The sequence below is a fragment of the Artemia sp. Qi Xiang Cuo genome, chromosome 7 (assembly GCF_049724085.1).
Source record: "Artemia sp. Qi Xiang Cuo chromosome 7, ASM4972408v1, whole genome shotgun sequence".
In the NCBI taxonomy this organism is placed as follows: Eukaryota; Metazoa; Arthropoda; class Branchiopoda; order Anostraca; family Artemiidae; genus Artemia; species Artemia sp. Qi Xiang Cuo.
The window spans coordinates 69,603,543-69,623,033 of NC_142800.1; the positions used below are offsets into that span (position 1 = coordinate 69,603,543).

General features: G+C 35.7%; 1 protein-coding gene across 1 annotated transcript in view; it reads left to right on the top strand.

Annotated features, from left to right (window-relative positions):
• LOC148950640 (uncharacterized) overlaps positions 1-19,491 on the top strand; it is a 140,387-nt gene that overhangs the window by 37,093 nt on the left and 83,803 nt on the right. The window contains exons 6-10 of the mRNA XM_089092532.1: positions 4,145-4,355; positions 8,081-8,266; positions 11,373-11,646; positions 16,485-16,677; positions 18,645-18,848. Coding sequence (XP_088948658.1) covers positions 4,145-4,355; positions 8,081-8,266; positions 11,373-11,646; positions 16,485-16,677; positions 18,645-18,848 — 1,068 coding nt within the window. The remainder of the gene's footprint in view (positions 1-4,144; positions 4,356-8,080; positions 8,267-11,372; positions 11,647-16,484; positions 16,678-18,644; positions 18,849-19,491) is intronic.

Consider the following 19,491-nt stretch of genomic DNA (forward strand, 5'->3'; position numbering starts at 1 on the left):
TTCTCGTTTTTTTCCCCGGGATTTTTTACGGAAGAAAATGCGGAAAATAATGTTTGGTCACATGATCAGTCGGTTTGGCTTTAGATCTTTATTGGCGAAAGGTAAATTGTTAATTGTTTCAGTTTAGAAAACATACCGATATACATTTCTTAGCCAGTATATGTCAGAAAACCTATTACATGGTGATATTTACACACACACATACTCTCTCTCTCTCTCTCTCTCTCTCTCTATATATATATATATATATATATATATATATATATATATATATATATATATATATATATATATATATATATATATATATATATATATATATATATATATATATATATATATATACACTATGCACTATGTCTTTGTTTTTACATGTAAATAGGTATTACATTTAGATGTTTTATTTACTTTATTTTTCCAATACGTTGTTAATATATTTGAAACTGAAGTTATTGTACTGGGAGGTAGGGTTACTTTTAAAATTGTGCTCCCCATAGAAAGAAAATCTCCGTTCAAAGGTTAATGATTTCATAGTTTTTGGTTTGCTAATCGTTGAGGACATGGATGCATAAATGTGGTATTTAATAACATCTTAATATAACTGATCGAAAATACCTTCAGTAACCTCTAAGGGGATGGGGTATCAGGTTGTTTTTTTTTCCTAGAAGGGACTGGTATCAGAACATAAGAAAGTCAGTATATGACCATCATTTCCTTTTAATAGTGCTTTCTTAAATTTAAACTTCTTCAAAGAAGCTATAAACTAGCTTTTGATTTTCTCATTGGTAACTTTCAGAGGCAACGCTGTAGCGTTGCCTATAGTAAAGGCCATACGGCTCCAATGTTTAATTATTATTTATTTTTTCCCAGAGGCACTTCTTACGGAAAGGGTCGTCGTAGAAACTTCAAAGGGGGCTCATTCGATTGGAAATCGAGAGTTCTAGTGCCCTTTTTAATAGTCGAAAATGTTTGGAGGGCAACTAACCCCCCCCCCCTTCCCCACCCTCACGCTCATCATTCTCCCAAATACATCCAATCAAAATTTTGAGATAGCCATTTTGTTCAGCGTAGTTGATTTCCAGATAGAAAATACGTTTTTGAGTAGGACACTCCCCCACAACCCTCAGGGCAAGAGTTTTAAGTTATGCCCTTGGGGCATATAGGGTTTTTATAGAAGGTGTTGTCATAGAAACTTCAAAAAAGGCTCATTCGATTGGAAATTCAAATGACTAGTGCCCTTGTTAATAGTCGAAAGTGATTGGAGGGCAACTAGCCCCCCCCTCACGCCCTTCATTTCCCCAAACACATCCAATAAAAATTTTGAGATAGCCATTTTGTTCAGCGTTGTTGATTTCCAGATAGAAAATATGTTTTTGAGGAGGACACTCCCCCACAACCCTCAGGGCAAGGGTTTTAAGTTATGCCCTGGGGGCATATAAAGTTTTTATAGAAGGTGTTGTCGTAGAAACTTCAAAAAAAGCTCATTCGATTGGAAATTCAAAGGGATAGTGCCCTTTTTAATGGTCGAAAGTGACTGGAGGGCAATTCGCCCTCCCCCAAGCTCATCTTTCCCCCAAACCCATCCAATCCAAATTTTGAGATAGCCACTTTGTTCAGCGTAGTTGATTTCCAGATAGAAAATATGTTTTTGAGGAGGACACTCCCCCACATCCCTCAGGGCAATGGTTTTAAGTTATGCCCTGGGAGCATATACGGTTTTTATAAAAGGCTTTTTAGTAGAAACTTCATAAAAGGCTCATTCGTTTAGAAATTCAAAGGGATTGTACCATATTTGATATTCTAAAGTGAATGGAGAGAAACTAGCCCCCCCCCCCCACGTTCATCATTTCCCCAAATACATCCAATCAGAATTTTGAGATAGCAATTTGGGTCAGCGTAGTTGATTTTCACATAGAAAATAGGTTTTTTAGGAGGACACTTCCCCACAACGCTCAAGGCAAGGGTTTTAAGTAATACCTTGGGGGTATATAAGGTTTTTATAGAAGGCGGTGTCGTAGAAACTTCAAAAAAGGCTCATTCGATTGGAAATTCAAAGGGCTAATGCTCTTTTAACAGTCGACAGTGATTTGAGAGCAACTAACCCTCCTCTCACGCCAACCTTTTCCCCAAACACATCCAATCAAAATTTTTGAGACAGCCATTTTATTAAACGTAGTTTGAATCGAATAAAATAACTACAAACAAGAGGTTGGGTATCGCCTCACTGCAGAAGCCTAAAACCCCGAACGAACAGAAATTAAAATTAACTATCTTACAAACATAAAGATAACCGGTGCAAACATAAATTAGTGAATAAATCTTATATAGCTTCAATATTTTTTATTATTTTCCCCCCAGAGCTACTTTATATGCAAGGGTTAAAAATATCATTTTGTTAAAAATAGTTGAAAGGTTAAGTAACAAAACTCTGGCGTCGACAAAACTCCCCAGGGCCCGGGGGCAGGAAGGGATTCTCGTATAAACTTCAGAGAGGGCTCATTTGATTGGAAATTGGAAGTTCTAGTCCAGCTCTTAAGAGTCAAAATAGCTCGAAGGGCAAATAACCCCCCCCCCCCACGCCCTTAATCCCCACTCCTACATTTGAACTTATTCTGTTTATACCTAAAGACCCAATGAGAGTAAGAATGTGTTGGTACTAACACCTATTAGGCATCTGCTCTCCACCCTAACAAGGAAAGAAACAGAGAGTGTAAGGCAGTGGCGGATCCAGGGGAGGGGCGAGGGGGTGCCCTCCCCCCTAACGTAGTCTAAAGTAATGTAATTTATTTAATTAACGCAATATTGCTTTAATTAAACTTGCTATTTCTTCAATCCATTCATTGTTGTCAATCGCTGTTCACAAGTTATGCAAGCTGTCTATTGTTCATATATAAGGTTTTTATCAAAGAGGTAATCGTATAGACAAGAATAATCGGACTGTAAGCAAACCCCCCCCCCCCCCCCATGCCCTAAAAGCTTGAAACTTTTTGGAATAAAAAATGAACAAAAATGAATTAAAAAAAACTTTCAGAAAAATAAGTTTTTCAAAGAAAAGTAAAGGCCATTTTAAACTTAAGCTCAGGTGATACAAATACCTGTAAAAATTCAAACTCAAAACGACCTGAAATTACTATTAAAGAATAAATGAAACCCAAAACGAACAGAAATTATTTTTTTTTCATTTTAAGCTTGATTTTCATATTCAATCTAAGCATTACTCGCTTTAAGATCTATTTATTCATTTATATTATTACTTGTTGTGTGTTTTTTGCTATGATTGTTTATTTAATTTTCTGTTCGTTTTGGGTTTTATTTATTCTTTAATAGTAATTTCTGGTCGGGTTTTTTTTTTATTTTAACATTTATTTTTGTATGTTGAGCCTAATTGTAAGATAGCCATTATTTTTCTTTGAAAAACTTATTTTTCGGAAAGTTTTTTTAATTAATTTTACTAGATAAAACCAATTGAGAAATTCAGAAAAAAAAAACTCAACATAGAAAAAAAAATTGTTTTTTTTTTTTATGTTTAATTTTCTCACGAGTTTTAGTATGATAACCAATTCAGGAAACAGCTAATGTACGTATTCTTGGGACGGATAAAATTTTAAATTAAGCTAACTACGAATCGAGTTCAAAATTTAATATCTTACTCAATGGCATCATTTCACGAAAATTCAAGGAGGGCAAAATGGGTCTTTCAAATTTAGGGATATGCAAATATCTCTTTTTGAAATGAAAATACCAAAAAAGGTGTTTTCCAATAAAAAAGCTTTTTTTTGCTCTAACTCAAGTACAGGTCAGAAACAAGTGAATGTACGTACTTTAAGCTGACGAAATTTAAGCTGAAATTGTGTATATTATGATGAAAATTCAGGAATTTCTGGAGGCGAATCCTCCCTGTTGACACCGCTATCTCACCCTTCATATGATTTGTACGGGTCCGTAACATGAATACATGTACTTTAAGCTGATGAAATGTAAGCTGACAATGTGTACATTATGATCAAAATTAAATATTAGTTTTATATTTTTAGGAGTGCATCAACAGATTCGTTTGTTGATATTCACAAAGTGCGTGGCCTACGAGGCACATATATTGCATCACAACTAAGACCAAAATTCAATATTAGTTTTATATTTTTAGGAGTGCATCAACAGATTCGTTTGTTGATATTCACAAAGTGCGTGGCCTACGAGGCACATATATTGCATCACAACTAAGACCAAATGTTACCACACCCCATGTCACACCAGAGGATTTGGTGACTGTCATCACTTTTGATATGGGAGGTGAATGGAAACCTATTCAGTCACCACGAGTTGATGATGAAGGGCAACCGATAAAATGTCAAAAGGTAAATTTAATCCTTCTTTCAAATTCTAGCTTTTTATTTTTAACAGGTAATCCCAGGATGATGATCTGTGAATTAAATAATAATTGCGTTCCATTGTTGTGAAGTAAATGAGTCCAATGTGCCGATTCTTGCTTAAATAACTTTGTTTAACCTCAGTGACTTTTGTTTGGTATTTTCGAGGCGGCTTTTTGGCTTATTACTGACGTTTTCATAAATAAATTACTTAATAGGATATACGTATACACACAGAACCAAAGTTTTCCGATTTGTTTTTCTACGATACATTTTGCATAGCCAGATTCATCTAAAGTGCCCAATATGTCCTATTTTTTAACACTTGATTTTATGTGTTTGTTAAAGCTTTGGTTGGATAAACCAATAGATGGCTTTGTTAGAATATCAGAACGTTCTTTTTCTGGTCAATCATCTAAAGAAGGAAAGAAAAAGAACTACAGCCAAACGTCTTGGCTCTCTATGCACGCAAACAGTAATTCAATTCAGAATGGTTGGGGGAGGCACAAGTTGAAAAAATACGCCCAAAAATTAGGTAATTGTGTGTAAAACATAAGAATGTATTTGAAAACTTTGGAAATAGCGATATTTTTCGGGGGAGGAGGGCTTTTAGAAAAATAGGTCAATTATCAAAAATTGGAAATTCCTAAAACCTGGGCAGTCGGGAAAGGGACAAGAAGCTATAAAACTGAAGAATGTTCACGATAAATTCACGATGCCGACTTCTGAATAATAACAAAATAAAAGATTTATAGCCAAAAACGGAATATTGGCTATTTTAAGGATGATGTTATGTTGTTAATTTATGAAAAGTTGGGATAGTGCTATTGTAGAAGTGAGGTTCAGGTCTCGTAAGTACATCTGAGCGCATGTTTCCTTGGCAGACGGACGATAGCCGAGAAGAGGCCAATGATTCCATCACGGCTTCTAACTCTAATAATATATTCAGCTTTCAACTCTTTTAGTTTAGAAAGTAGTACTTCGCTTCCTGTAGTTTTTATACTTTAACTAAATAAACCTGCAAGAATTAGACTATCTGACTGAATAAGGGGGCTCGATTTGTTATATGTCATAATGAATCGCGTCGGACACTCCTTGAACTGGAGACACTCAAATTTATAGCTTAAGCATCAACCATATCGCATAGGAGATTTTCGGAAACAGGGCCAGGAATAGATTTTTCTTTAAGGGTCATATTTACAACTTACAAAAATTCTTCACCTGATTTTCCTCCAAATTAAAAAAGCTTAAAAACAGTTACCTATAAATTGTATATATGTCCTGTGTAACCCCAAAAATTACGCGAATAGGGAAATAAGCAAAAAATGTTAAAAGACAAGAAAATAAGAAACCAGTGGGACATTATTTACCTAAACCTCTTTTTATGTAAACTAGCGGGATGGGTGTCAATGAAAAGCAGTTGGAACTGAATACAACAGAGCGGATGTTTTCTTTTGGAAATAGTTGTGATTTGGTATAGTGAAGGATATTGCCATGAAGGATTGCCATGAAGGATTGCCATGAAGGATAATCTTGTTTTGAATTAAATAAAAAAAATAAGTTTTTTTTAACTGGAAGTAAGGAGCGACATTTAAACTTAAAACGAACAGAAATTATTCCGTGTATGCAAGGGGATGTCCCCTCCTCCATACCTTGCTCTTTACGCTAAAGTTTTTATTGTTTTAAAAGATAAAGTTGTGTGACTGGTTCAAACTTTAGCGTAAAGAGCGAGGTATTGAGGAGGGGACAGCCCCTATCATATACGGAATAATTTCTGTTCGTTTTAAGTTTTAATGTCGCTCCTTACTTTCAGTTAAAAAAATTTGTTTTTTTTATTTAATTTCTGAAATTTTTTAAATTAATGCAGCTTTGATTGTGGCTCACCGTACATGAATAATTAAAACGAAATTTGCATATTAATTTTACTTTTTTGGCTAAATGGCTTTCGCGAAATTTTGTTCTGACGTAACTTAAGAATTTACTTAAGTAACGAACTTCTATATTCGTATGTTTTATTACGTATATTAGGGAGTTTGCCCCCTCGTCGATACCTTGCTCTTTACGCTAAAGTTTGAATTTTCTTCGAATCACAAACCCCTGAATCACAAAGGCCGGTTAATTAGAATAGATAGTTTTTTTTAAACTACTAAAAAAAACTTTAGCGAAAAGGACGAGGTATTGACTTGGGGGTGTACCCCCTCAAATGCGTAATAATTTCTTTTCGTTTTAAGTTTTAATTTTGAACCTTACTTTCACTTTAAAACACTTGTTCTTTTTTCATTTTATTTCTAATCTTTTTTTAGAAAATGCTGGGAAATCTGGTACCCCCTTCATAGAAATGTCCCTTCCCCCACGGAAACATCCTCCATTGAAGGATCCTCCCCCGTAATACCCTAATCCAACACCCCCCCCCCCCATCAGAAAAAAATCTCTCCTGAAACGTCTTTATACTTCCCATTAACCAATACTATATGTAAAGAATGGGCAAAGTTCATAACTTCCAGCCCTTCTCCCGAGAACTGTGGGGGATTAAATCATCCTCCAAGACATATTTATTAGATTTTCGACTATGCTGAAAAAATGGCTGTCTCAAAATTTTGATTGGGTGACTTTGGGAAAAAAGGAGCGTGGGAGGGGGCCAATTTGCCCTCCAATTTTTTTGGTCACTTAAAAAGGACACCAGAACTTTTAATTTCCGTTCAAATGAGCCCTCTTATGATATTCTAAGACTAGTGGATCGATACGATCACCCCTGGAGAAATAAAAAAAAAAAAAATAAATAAAAATAAACAGGCATCCGTGATCTTTCTTCTGACAAAAAATACAAAATTCCACATTTTTGCAGATATGAGCTTGGAACTTCCGCAGTAGGGTTTTCTGATATGCTGAATCCGATGGTGTGATTTTCATTAAAGTTATATGACTTTTTGGGGGTGTTTCCCCCTTTTTTCAAAAATAAGGCAAATTTTCTTAAATGCGTAACTTTTGATGGGTAAAACTAAACTTAATGAAACTTATATATTTGAAATCAGCATAAAAATATGATTCTATTGATTTATCTATTGGTATCAAAATTCCATTTTTTAGAGTTTCGGTGACTATTGAGCCGGGTCGCTCCTTACTTACAGTTCGTTACCACGAACTGTTTGATTTTGTACTTCTGCGGCGCTATTAATTTTGAAATCCTGTTAAACCAAAATAAAGTTCCAAATTGTATCTTTTAGCGGTTTCTCATATTCTATGAACCTCTATGAAAAACTTCTACTTTATCCTGTTTGGCTTATTGTGGAAACGCTTTCGTATAATCTCACTACTGGAATCAAATATCGGGACCTGTGGTGGCCTGCTGTCTCGGAGATGAAACTCCGGGTGCCGTATTACCAAGCTGAACTCAATCCCACTACACCACCACAGAGCGTAATCAAAACCAGTTGTCTGCCACGCTATTGTATAAAAACTATCCTGCTACTTGTATAACGCTGTGCCATTGTGATCTGTGCCGCACATTTCATGTTGACCTCTACAAATCGTGTGCAAACACAATCAGTTATTTGCAAATCAGAATTTTAAAGTAATAAGACAGCTATACAATCACTTAGAATAAAACATTTTGTATGTAACACTGAATCTATCCAAGCCACAACAGCAGAAACATCGAGGTTCTTTTTCAAAAGACCGTTACATTTGCCATGTTTAATTAACATTTATTTCAGAATGATGGCTGCTCCCTCCATTTGTCACAGAGACTGACAATGCTGTATCCATCCATTCGAACTGTTCCTATTGTGTCAAGTAGCTCAGCTATTGGAATCCTAATGGCCACGGGAGTTCTTGGAAAATCTTTCAAAGGTCATCCTGGACTTTTTATTAGCAGTAACGGTGGATATTCTTGGCGTCAGGTAAATTTAATTTTGTTGAATTGTCCTAGACTGACACTAAATTACGCTACAAAAAAGTATGCCCTGTTCTTCTGTGTTGCATACTTAAATTCTTTTTGATTGTTTTTTGGTTTATTTTTTTTGCAACCAGTCACATCGTTCCTTATCCCTATACAGGAATATAGACCCGTCTTTGTAAACGGTGCTAAATAACATAGAGCGACAAATCTGGACGGACAAGGAAGCGCAATTTTTTGAAAGAGAGATAGCCCTGCCTTTTAAGAATCTGATAACTCGGCCTTTTAAGATTTTTTTTTGTTGTTGAAAATATCGAGCCAGTAGCAAACGCATCAAGATTTTTAAATTGCGAAGTTTTTTTAGGAGGAAACTGATTCTCTGGGATACAATAAACTTAAATTTGTTTTACATGCCAAAAGTATAAATGGTTGAAATAAACTGTTGCTGGATCGTTCGGGAGTCTGTTTTCGTTGTGGCTCAAGAATTTAGCTATATAACCTGACAGAGCCCACATTCTTGTAAAACGATAGGTAGTTTTGATTGCCATCGGCTTGTTCGACTTATTTGATCACATTGATTACATTTGTCCTGATACAGGTTTGCTGCTATAAAATAAAGCGTTCATGGTTTAGTTTGTACATTGAATCGTTGGGACTGAAAAATAAGCTAAAGTAATCAAGGTGTAAACGTGAAAAAGTATTTAGGTGGGTTTGGAACCATGAGAGTTGACCTAGGCTGTAAAATCTAGAAAATATAAAGTAAAAAAGCAGAGGAAGTGCGCTAGTGAAAAAATCCGCCGGTGACAGTTGAAAAAAGAAAAAGGCTCTTTGCTGGATATATAAATAATGGCAAATAAATAATTTGTATTTTCGTTGAATATAGGAATCCCACTTCCGAATTATTTAAAAGAAATACAGAGAACCCAACTTGGGACAACGTCGTGTGATCTGTATATGTAAAATCAACTGGTTGTCCTTTTTTTGGTAGTCAAGCTATTCAAGCTCGAAGCCCAATTATTAGGGCAAATAGTATTGAAGCTATGAAAGCTGTTGTGGAGTAGAAAAAGAAGAAAAGGCTCTGCAAAAGAAAACCTGTGAAACATGATTTGGAGTGATGTCGGAAGGGCTGGTGACCAGGGCTGCCAGTTGTAGTAATCTCAAGGAGACGACAAAAGGTCATCGAATTGGTAGTACAGTAGGTTGAGGGAACCTTGAATAGACTAAGGGTATAAAATAAACTCATGTTAGGTTATCATTAAGAGTCTGGGGAACTTCATAAATAAACAAACCAAAAAAAAAAACTAGAGCCATTTAGCATGACCCACTTTAACCACAAAGTGAATTATCAGAACTGGAATAAAAATACTTGTTTTTTTTTTCTTTTATTGCATTAGCTTTACAGTGTGTCGGTGATAAATAAATCACTTTGGCTTAAATTGTACAATGGGTATACTTGTGTGGGTGTTTTCAGAAACTAGTCTATTTTTACTTACTAACCTAGCCACAATAGTTTTATTGTCATTAAATGTTTTGAAAAAGGGGTTTACCTTTTTTTAGACAATTTTATGTTTGATCGAAATAAAGGATGATTTTTAAGTGAAATCCAAATTATTTGATTTGTGATTGAATTTTGTTATCATTGAGAAGATACCAACAAAATAAAAACGGGCTATCCTAACTATGCTAAGTTCATAATGTATCTGCCTAAGCGTCGTTGGAATTCTTGACTCGGAAAAAGTTGGCCTCATAGATCCATATTCGTAGTTGTCCAGAATTCTTGTAAATTCAATGGCTAAAGTAAACCTAATGATAAGACACTTTTTACCAGCTTTTTGTTTGAGTGCCTACTAATGTTTCTGTGCGAATTGTTTTCTTTTATTTTTATGCTCCATTACAATCAACTAAATGATATTATTTTTATATTGTGAATTAAGAGTTAAGCTTATTAAAAATTTGTCTTGTTCTACAAGGTTTTGTTGAGCTGTCAGTGGTGCAAGTAGTTATATTTCTCTCATAGCTTTATTATTTTTATTATAATATTGTATTTTCATTATCACATAAAATACAATACTGTATTTTAATTTTGGCCAGTTACGGGTCGCCAGTGATTAACATTGGTATACCAATGTTTGAATAATATTTCACCAGCATCTTTCGTCGATATATGTTCCACTAATCATGATCATCATTCTTATTATGCTAGGAATGACAAGAATCTAGTAAATGAAAAGAGAAATACAGTGAGGTCAGCCCATGTATTTTGCCGCAGTGTCTAGAATTTCCTATCGGATAGCATTAGGGGCTTTGAATACCGTTTCTTCACTTAGATCCCAGATCAAAGAGTTTCTCATTTGTCGAGATACGGGGTCAGAACAGGTTTGGTCTTTAAAAGACAGGTTGGTCTTTTAATTATGTGATTTAAGTATTTAATTAGTATTTAAGTATTAATTTAAGCCCTCGCAGCTCTACAAATCCCAACATTTAAAGAACGAAGGTATCAGCTGATGTGCAAATTTGGGCAGTCCGTTCTTTCGAGTGATAAACACCGATCCCTACCAACCCCCACCGCCACAGTCAACAGAAACACACGCCACATGAATAAGCTGGAACCAGTACGCTGCAGGACAAATCGTTTCAGCAATTCATTCGTTCCTTTTTTTACTAGTGTTATTAATCGTACTTAGTGTATATATATATATATTGTTGTAAAGGGTAGCGTAATTTAGTTGCGATGTCAGCCCTGACTACGACAGTTATTTTTATTAAATGAATCTTGAATCATAAAATGGAGCCACTGTGCACGGGTCATTTGGCTTTCTATTACTGACTATCTTTATTTTACTGATTAGTTATTTTTGTGAATTGTTTAAAAGGAAAAAATCAATGAATCAATTTATTTTTATTATTATATTATTACATGTGTTTTATTGTTAAATTTATAGATATATAGCTTTTATTATTGTAGTTTTATTAAAACTACCGAACGTGTATGAATTGTTTTTATAGCATTTTTTTTTAACCCGTGTTAAAGCACTCAGCTTTTCTCTGATGTCAGTTTCCCACATTCTATGATTCTGTATTAACCGATTTAATATTACATTCTTTTTTAGATTTTGAAAGGAAACTATTTCTACGCAATGGGGGATTATGGTGGCATTTTGGTTGCTGTGAAGTATTATAAATCAAATGGACTTACAAATGAGATGATTTATTCACTTGATGAAGGAATTTCTTGGAAAAGTGTCAAATTCTCTGAGAGTCCAATGAGGGTGTATGGTTTGATTACTGAACCAGGTGAAAATTCAACCAATTTTTTGATATTTGGCTCAAATTCTGGAAATCATAATTGGACAATAGTCACTGTTGATCTTCGAAGTGCTTTCGGTAATTTTAATTTTTCTTTTTTGCCTTTTTAGCGTTTCCTTCCTATGAGACTCATTTTTGAACTACGGAATTAAGAAGAACTTTTCCTCCAAAAAACATGCTTAGATTCCTCAAGGATCTCAGGTCAAATAAGATGAGCTATCAGCTTTTCCTTGTTTGGCTCGAACCATACCTTATCACAAGGAGGAGGAGTGAATCCTTCCAGAAAGAGGTTCGAAGGTACCCCTTCCAGCAAGAACACATGAAAATACTGCTAAAAGTACAATATGTTCTAATTTTAACCCCTCCTTTCTCTAAGCTCCTCCCCCTGGACTCGCTCTCTAACGAGGTTTTAACCTCTGCAAACATGTGACTTGAGTAGTATCTCTTTAGTGAAGACGCTGAATGAGTCTGGGTCTTCATTCTAGTAACTAAATGGAAGAATGGCTTCCATTCTTAATGGAAGAATGGCTCAGTGTATGCCTAAATTGTTTAAACAACGTAGGCAGCAAGAATGGTTCTTGGGGGTCCAATTATTAGAGAAAAAACTGAAAACTTCGTCAACTCTCTAGGACATGATATTTTTAAGGTTGGCTCGAGAATTTTAAAAAGAGGCACAATAATACGTTTAAGAAAGTTTGTTGTAAGAGTGCGTCTGATAGACAGTAATGTTTGTGATGAGTAGATGGGCCTGCTAAAAAATATTCTGAAGGACTATCACCCAAAAATTATTTTTAGCGCTGATGAAATAGCTTTGTATTTGAAGTGCCTCCCAGATAGAAACCTATCAATTTAGAGATGAAAAAAGGTCACGGTGGCAAACACAGCAAAGAAAAGGCTACAATTTTATTAGTTAGATAAAACTCTGGGCGAAAAGAAACTAAAAATGCTGCTATTTGTGGACAATTGTATTGCACGCATTCCCATTCATCCTCTAAAATTGGTTAGTGTAAAATTCTCGGCGGCCAACACAACATATAAATTGCAGTCACTAGCTGCAGGAATAATAATAAAAAAAAACTCAAAGGTACTCACAGAACTGAAGTGGTCAGAAAATATATTTCTGACATTGAAGACGGAAAGGTGTGTGCTATCAACTTCTTAGAGGCCAGGCGATTTGCCAACAAATGTTCGGACAGCATGACAAGTAAAACAACAGGCAACTGCTTTAAGTCGTGTGGACTCGAACTGCCAGAAAATCAAGCTGAAAGGGGAAACGGGTTACAAGTAGAAATACAACTATAAGTGGGACCAAACGTCAACATCGAGGTTGAGTGGAATGAGGGGACAATGCATCTGTCATCAGATAAAATACCAACATTTGAAGAATCTATATTTTTCAATGAGGAGGTAGCATTGATGAGGATGCTCCTTCTGATGACTGTAACCGCCAGTGCACCTGAAGTTTCTAGAATAAAACAGCAATGTACCAGATAATATTCTTTCATCAGTTGTTTCAATTGAAAAGATGATTGATACACGTGCTGCCAACATGGGCGCCCATAAGCTGAATTCCAGGGGGGGGGGGGCAAACTTCGTCTAATTGCTACTTTTAATGCTATATAATATAAATCTCAGAACAAAAATATAAAAATAAGGCAGCATCATTCATCCAGGGGGGGCAAGTGCCCCCCCCCCCTGCCCCCCCCCCCCCATATGGGCGTCCATGGCTGCCAATAGTCTTAAACAGAAGAAGATTACGGACTTTTATGACACAGTGAGGTTAATGTATAGACCATTCTATTTAGTGTGTTGTATACGTTTTTCTATTGTGTATACATTGAGTATTTTTTGTTAATGCAGTAAATAACTTTATTTCATATCTATGCAATAATAAAGTTAATCGTAAGTTTTAGTGGCTGTGGGGAGTAAATTTAGCCCTTTTTTGCCTCTGTAGCTCGGATTTTCATTTCGTTTACCCCTATAACTCGTTACCTTTTCAAGTCAAAATTCATGTAGAAGGATCTCTATAAGTCGAACTATACGTAAATTGGAGAAGAAAATTCATGGTTCTGTGAATTTTAAGTTAGCGTTCGGTGACTGTAATACTCCATTAGTGACCATCTGTATTTTAGTGAGACATTTAGCTGCTAACCTCAGTTTAGAAAGAGGAATGTCTTGGATACTGACGAGCTCCAACGAAACAAGGAACTTAATCAAAAATTTATTTTTTAGAACATGGGGTTGCAACCTTAGTTTGAAGCAAGGCCGTCCAAAGAGGGGGGAGGGGTTTGAAGATCTGGGTTGGAGTTTACTAATATGTAATGCGGTAGTATCATTACATGTTGGCACTCTGTTTATCAACTGAAAAAAAAAATTGCCTCCCTCCTATCCTGAAAATATTGGAAAATACATTCACTCTCTCTGAGCTGTACCTAAAGTTGGTTGTGCCCGGGGCAAAATTAAATACAGCCCGCCTTTCCGAATCAAATATAAGCAGAAAAAGCCGAATCGGAGAGAAAAATTGAATCAAAGTGGGCAATTCACCAGCTGCAGTGCCCCCCAACCCTCATGACCCTGGGCAACTGCCCCGGTTGCCCCTTCTAGGAACGGCTCTATCCCCTCCAAATTTTAGGAAGTAACACTACTTGTAAGTGACACTCATCACTTTAATTACGTTTAAAAATGCTGTTTTTCAAAGCCACTGCTGGAAATAGACTATTTTCGCAGAATCTCGGCTTAGAAGTAAGAAAAACACATTAGGTAAGTACTATACATAAAACTTCGGTAAAAATGTAAATGTACGGTAAATATATATGGAAATTGACGAATGTCTTTTTTCAACCAAAATATTGAAAATAGTAGAAGCCTACATTAAAAAAATAATCCAGGTAATATTTGTGCTTAGATATATATGCTAGATCTAACTGTGATTTTGGTGGTGTCAGTAGTTTCTCAGTGATGAGCTACTCGTCTCTTAGCCATTCCATATATCTTCTAAATATCCTAAATAATTACCTTGTGACAGCGTAGGGGATAAAGCCTCGCCTGGAAACACCTGGGTTAATGGTTGAATCCCGTATGTCCCAAGGAAACTCTTCTTCGTATTGATCGTATTGAATAATTTTTTTTTTTTTTTTTTTTTTGCACTATTTTTTTTAAAAGTTTGCTGCATCAATATTTCTTTAGAATATCTCAATTTGTTTTCATTAAGTATCAGACAACGCTATTGCGTTGCCTATAGTAAAGGACATATGGCTCCAATGTTTTATTGTTAATTATTTTTTTTTTTTTCCAGAGGCACTTCATAGGAAAAGGACTATCGCAGTAACTGCAATGTGGGTTCATTCGATTGGAAATCGAGAGTTCTAGTACCCTTTTTAAGATTCAAAAGTGATAGGACGGCAACTAGTCCCCCCCCCCCCATTTTCCCTATTTCCCTCCCCCCTTTTTCCCCAAATATATCCGATAAAAATTTTGAGGTAGCCATTTTATTAAACATGGTTCAAAGATCATATAACAAAAACTCCGGGGTCGACACAAGCCTTCAGGGCCAGGGTCCAGGGCAGGCGTTGTAAGTTATGCCCTGTTGACAAAAATGGTTCTTATAGAAGGGATGCTCGTAAAAACTCCAGAGAGGGCTCATTTGATTGGAAATTAAAAGTTTTAATTCACTTTTTTAGAGTCAAAAGAGATTGGAGGGCAGTTAGCCCCCCCCCCCTCCCTTCACGATCTTTTTCCCCAATTGCATCAGATAAGAATTTTGAGATAGCCATTTTGTTAAAAAATAATTCAAAGGTCTGATAACAAAACTCCGATGTCGACTCCCCCCCCCCCCAGGGCCCGGGGACAGACGTTGTAAGTTGTGCCCTGGTTCTTATTGAAGGGATGCTCGTATGAACTTCATGGATGGCTCATTTGATTGGAAATTGAAAGTTGTATTCACTTTTTAAGAGTCAAAAGTGATCGGAGTGCAGCTATCCCCCCACGTTCCATTTATTTATTAATTTTCTCAGAGGCACTTCGTGTAGAACCCCCCCCCCCAGATCCCAGTGGCATGTGTTGTAAGTTATGCCCTGTGGGCATGTATGGTTGTTATGGAAGGGATGCTGGTATAAACTTCAAGGGGCTCATTTGATTGGATAATGAAAGATGTAATTTACTTCTTAAGAGTCAAAAGTATTGGGACAACTATCCCCCCCCGCCCTTTTTTCCCAAATGCATCCGATAAAAATTTTGAGATAGCCATTTTGTTAAAAATAGTTAAAAGATCATATAGCAAAAACTCCGGTGTCAACACAATCCCCCAGGGTCCGGAGGCAGGCGTTGTAAGTTGTGCCCCGGGGGCATATATGGTTCTTATTGAAGGAATGCCCGTTTAACTTCAGAGAGGGCTTATTTGATGGAAGTTGAAAGTTCTAGTTCACTTTTTAAGACTCAAAAGAGATCGGAAGGTAACCAGCCCCTCCCCACGCCCTTTTTTCCCAAATACATCCGATAAAAAATTTGAGATAGCCATTTGGTTAAAAATAGTTCAATCATCATATAACAAAAACTTCGGTGTTGACACGACCCCCCAGGGTCCGGGACTGGCGTTGTAAGTTATGCCCTGGGGGTATATATGGTTCTTATCGAAGGAATGTTCGTATAAACTTCAAAGAGGACTCATTTGATTGGAAATTGAAAGTTCTAGTTCACTTTTTTAGAGTCAAAACTCTTTTCAAAAGTAAAATTACAGTAAAATGTTTGAAATGAAATAAAAAACATTAAGGTACGTACATCCGTTGAGTTGTTTTTATGAATCTTTTGGTAGTCCTTTGACGTATGGTCGAATACCTGCGATCTTGTTCGACCTCTTGGTTTAAAATAACCTGAATTGGACCAACTAGCAAATTTTAGTCTTGCTATTCCATTTCCAGAAAGAGACTGTAATGCTTCGGACTATAAGCCATGGTCTCCTTCGTCTGCTTCAACATTTGGTAGAAAATGTCTCCTGGGAAGACACGTTGTTTATGAAAGGCGAATTCCCACCTCCGTGTGTTTTGCCGGATCGCCATATGATCGCGCGTTGACTTTGGAAAATTGCGATTGCAGGAGAGAAGATTATGAATGGTATGTTTGAAAAAATCCTTTTTTTATTAAGCAAATGCTTTACATGTTAAAAGTTCAAATGCTTATGTTTATATGTTTAAGTATTAATGTTATGTTTATATTGTTTAAATCTTAAGCGTTTAAATGTTTAATGTTTATTTGATCTTTTCATAATCCCCCTCCTACAGGCCATGGAGCCTTTGTGGGGATTTGTAGATTGTTATGTAATTATTTTACTGGTATATGGAAAATAAATCTATCTATCTATCTATCTATCTATCCTATCCTTTGTCTCGGAGGTTTTTCCTTTGGAAATTGCTTCAAGTTTTCACTTGCTTTCACTTGCAGGGATGGAACATGCGTTACAAAAAGCAGATAAACTTTGTAAACCAAATACGAAAGGGGGTCTGCATAAAGAACGAATTTTTAGCGTGGGAACATTGGTGAATTGAAACGACTCTTAACTTAATTGAAAGCCATTATTAATTTCAATTGTAAAATGTCTTATTATTTTATCGAAGCCTGTCTTTTTGAAAATCGGTAAGACGCAACTCTGGTGGTTGCTAATTACCACCTTATGTAAAAGGTGTTTCGTATTGTATGTTAGAGGAGTATATTTACACACACTATACAGAACAACTAGCTTAGCGTTTAACACTGCTATGGAAAGCATTCATAGCAGCAAAATTCTTATTTGGTCTGCAACATGCCGCGGATAATCTTTTACTGAATGAAAAGGGCTGCCAAGTAGAGCCTAATTTGTAGATATTGTCTTGGAAGTATCCATTAGCTTCCAAGTTTTGAAGTTCATACATATTATTCCATAAACAATAAATAATTTGGAATGCCATGTATCATAAACAATTCGAAATTCATAATTACTGTTCCATATTTTGAATGATTTGAAGCATCGATCTTTTTTTATATAATCAAGTCATCTCATAACTTTGGGGCAACAGTTTTTTTTTTTAACGAAAGAAAAAAGAAAGGTTGTTAAAGACAGGTGAACATGCATATGTTAAATAAGTGGCTATATGGTCGATTATTCTGGTTTTTGAATTTTCAAGTCATATTATAATTTTTGGAATAATCTTTTATTTACACCGGAAAGGCTTAGAAGGATGTCCAACGAATGATTCACCAGTTGTCTGATAAGCACCAAAGTTGACAAATTATTTTGACCACGTGAATTCTTATTTTTATGTTGCTACTAATTCTTTTTTTTTTTTTTTTTATGTAGTGACTGTGCTATCACGCTCGGATGAGTCTTGGGATATGAACGCCTCAGTGACTCTTTGTGTTGGACCCTGGGAAAAAAAAAACAAACAAATAAACACGCATCGGTGATCTTTCTTCTGGCAAAAATACCGAATTCTACATTTTTGCAGATAGGAGCTTGACACCTCTACACTAAGGATCTCTGATACCCTGAATCTGATAGTGTAATTTTCGTTAATATTCTATGACTTTTAGGGGTTGTTTTCCCCTTTTTTCGAAAATAAGGAAAATTTTCTCAGGCTCGTAACCATTGATGGGTAACATTAAACTTGATGAAACCTAGTTATTTAAAATCAGCGTAAAAATATGATTCTTTTGATTTATCTATTGGTATGAAAATTCCTTTTTTAAAAGTTTCGGTTACTATTGAGACGAGTCGCTCTTACTATACAGTTCGTTACTACGAACTGTTTGATTTAGAATTCAGGCACCTGATTTAAACTAAGAGCACCAAATTGCTCCAGTTTTTTAGCGCAAGATGCTGCCCCTGGTTGACAATAACTATAAACATTTTTAAATCTTAATATCGCTGGCCATTAATTTTAGCGAGAGACAAAATATCACATTTGTCAAAAGTAACTAGTGTGTTTCAATGTAACAATGCCAAAATATGTCGAATGTCAGATGTGTTAAATATGAAAATATGTCTATGTCAAAATATTGGATTTAATGATTCTGATGGCTTCTGACGAATTTATTGTATATTTCAGTGACTTCGGCTACAAGCTTGATGTCTGGAGCAACGTTTGTGCTAAAGATTCCCCGTTCAAGTCGGACGTTTTTGCTGTACCGGAGAGCTGTAAGCCAGGAAGATTTTATAATCTAACACGTGGATATCGGAAGATCCCTGGCGATTCTTGTGTTGATGGCGACTGGAAAAGCTATGAGCCCCAAAGAATACCTTGTCCGGTGGAGTAAGTTACTTATTGTTGTGCTCCAAACGAATTTTTCTGCATTTTCCTGCTCTAACAAGAAACCGATCATCGGTTTTTAAAGCTTATCTCGAAAATATTCTTTTCTTCAAGGATTGAAACAGAAACTTATTCTATTCCAGTGCGGTTTCTAGTATGAAATGTTTCAAATTTTAAAACCTTGACTTTGTGGGCTGGTGTTGCTATATTAATGACCCAATCTTTGATTCAGAAAGACTTTTTTTGGAGTTTAAGACGTATCAGGATTTTTTGACCACGTAAATTTTTGTTTTCATGTTACTACTATTTTTAGTTTAAATGTAGTAACTTCGATCCAGAAAGGCTGTTTTCGGTCTTCAAGATGTTGCAGGAATTAATTTGGTTTAAATATTTTGATTATCTCATGATTTCTTTGAATGAGAGAGAGACAAACATGATTTTTCACAATCGATTCCTAAAGTCCGTGAAACGATTAAATATCAATTTATTTAATTAAACTAATCTCAAAGATGTTATGCACAGACAATTTTTAAGTTCTTAGGAACCTTCTATTTTTGTCAAACCACATACAAAGTTGAAGGATTGACTCTCAACCTTATGCTTGCATAATGGAGCTTCCTAAAATTAAATTAATGGTAATTAATCT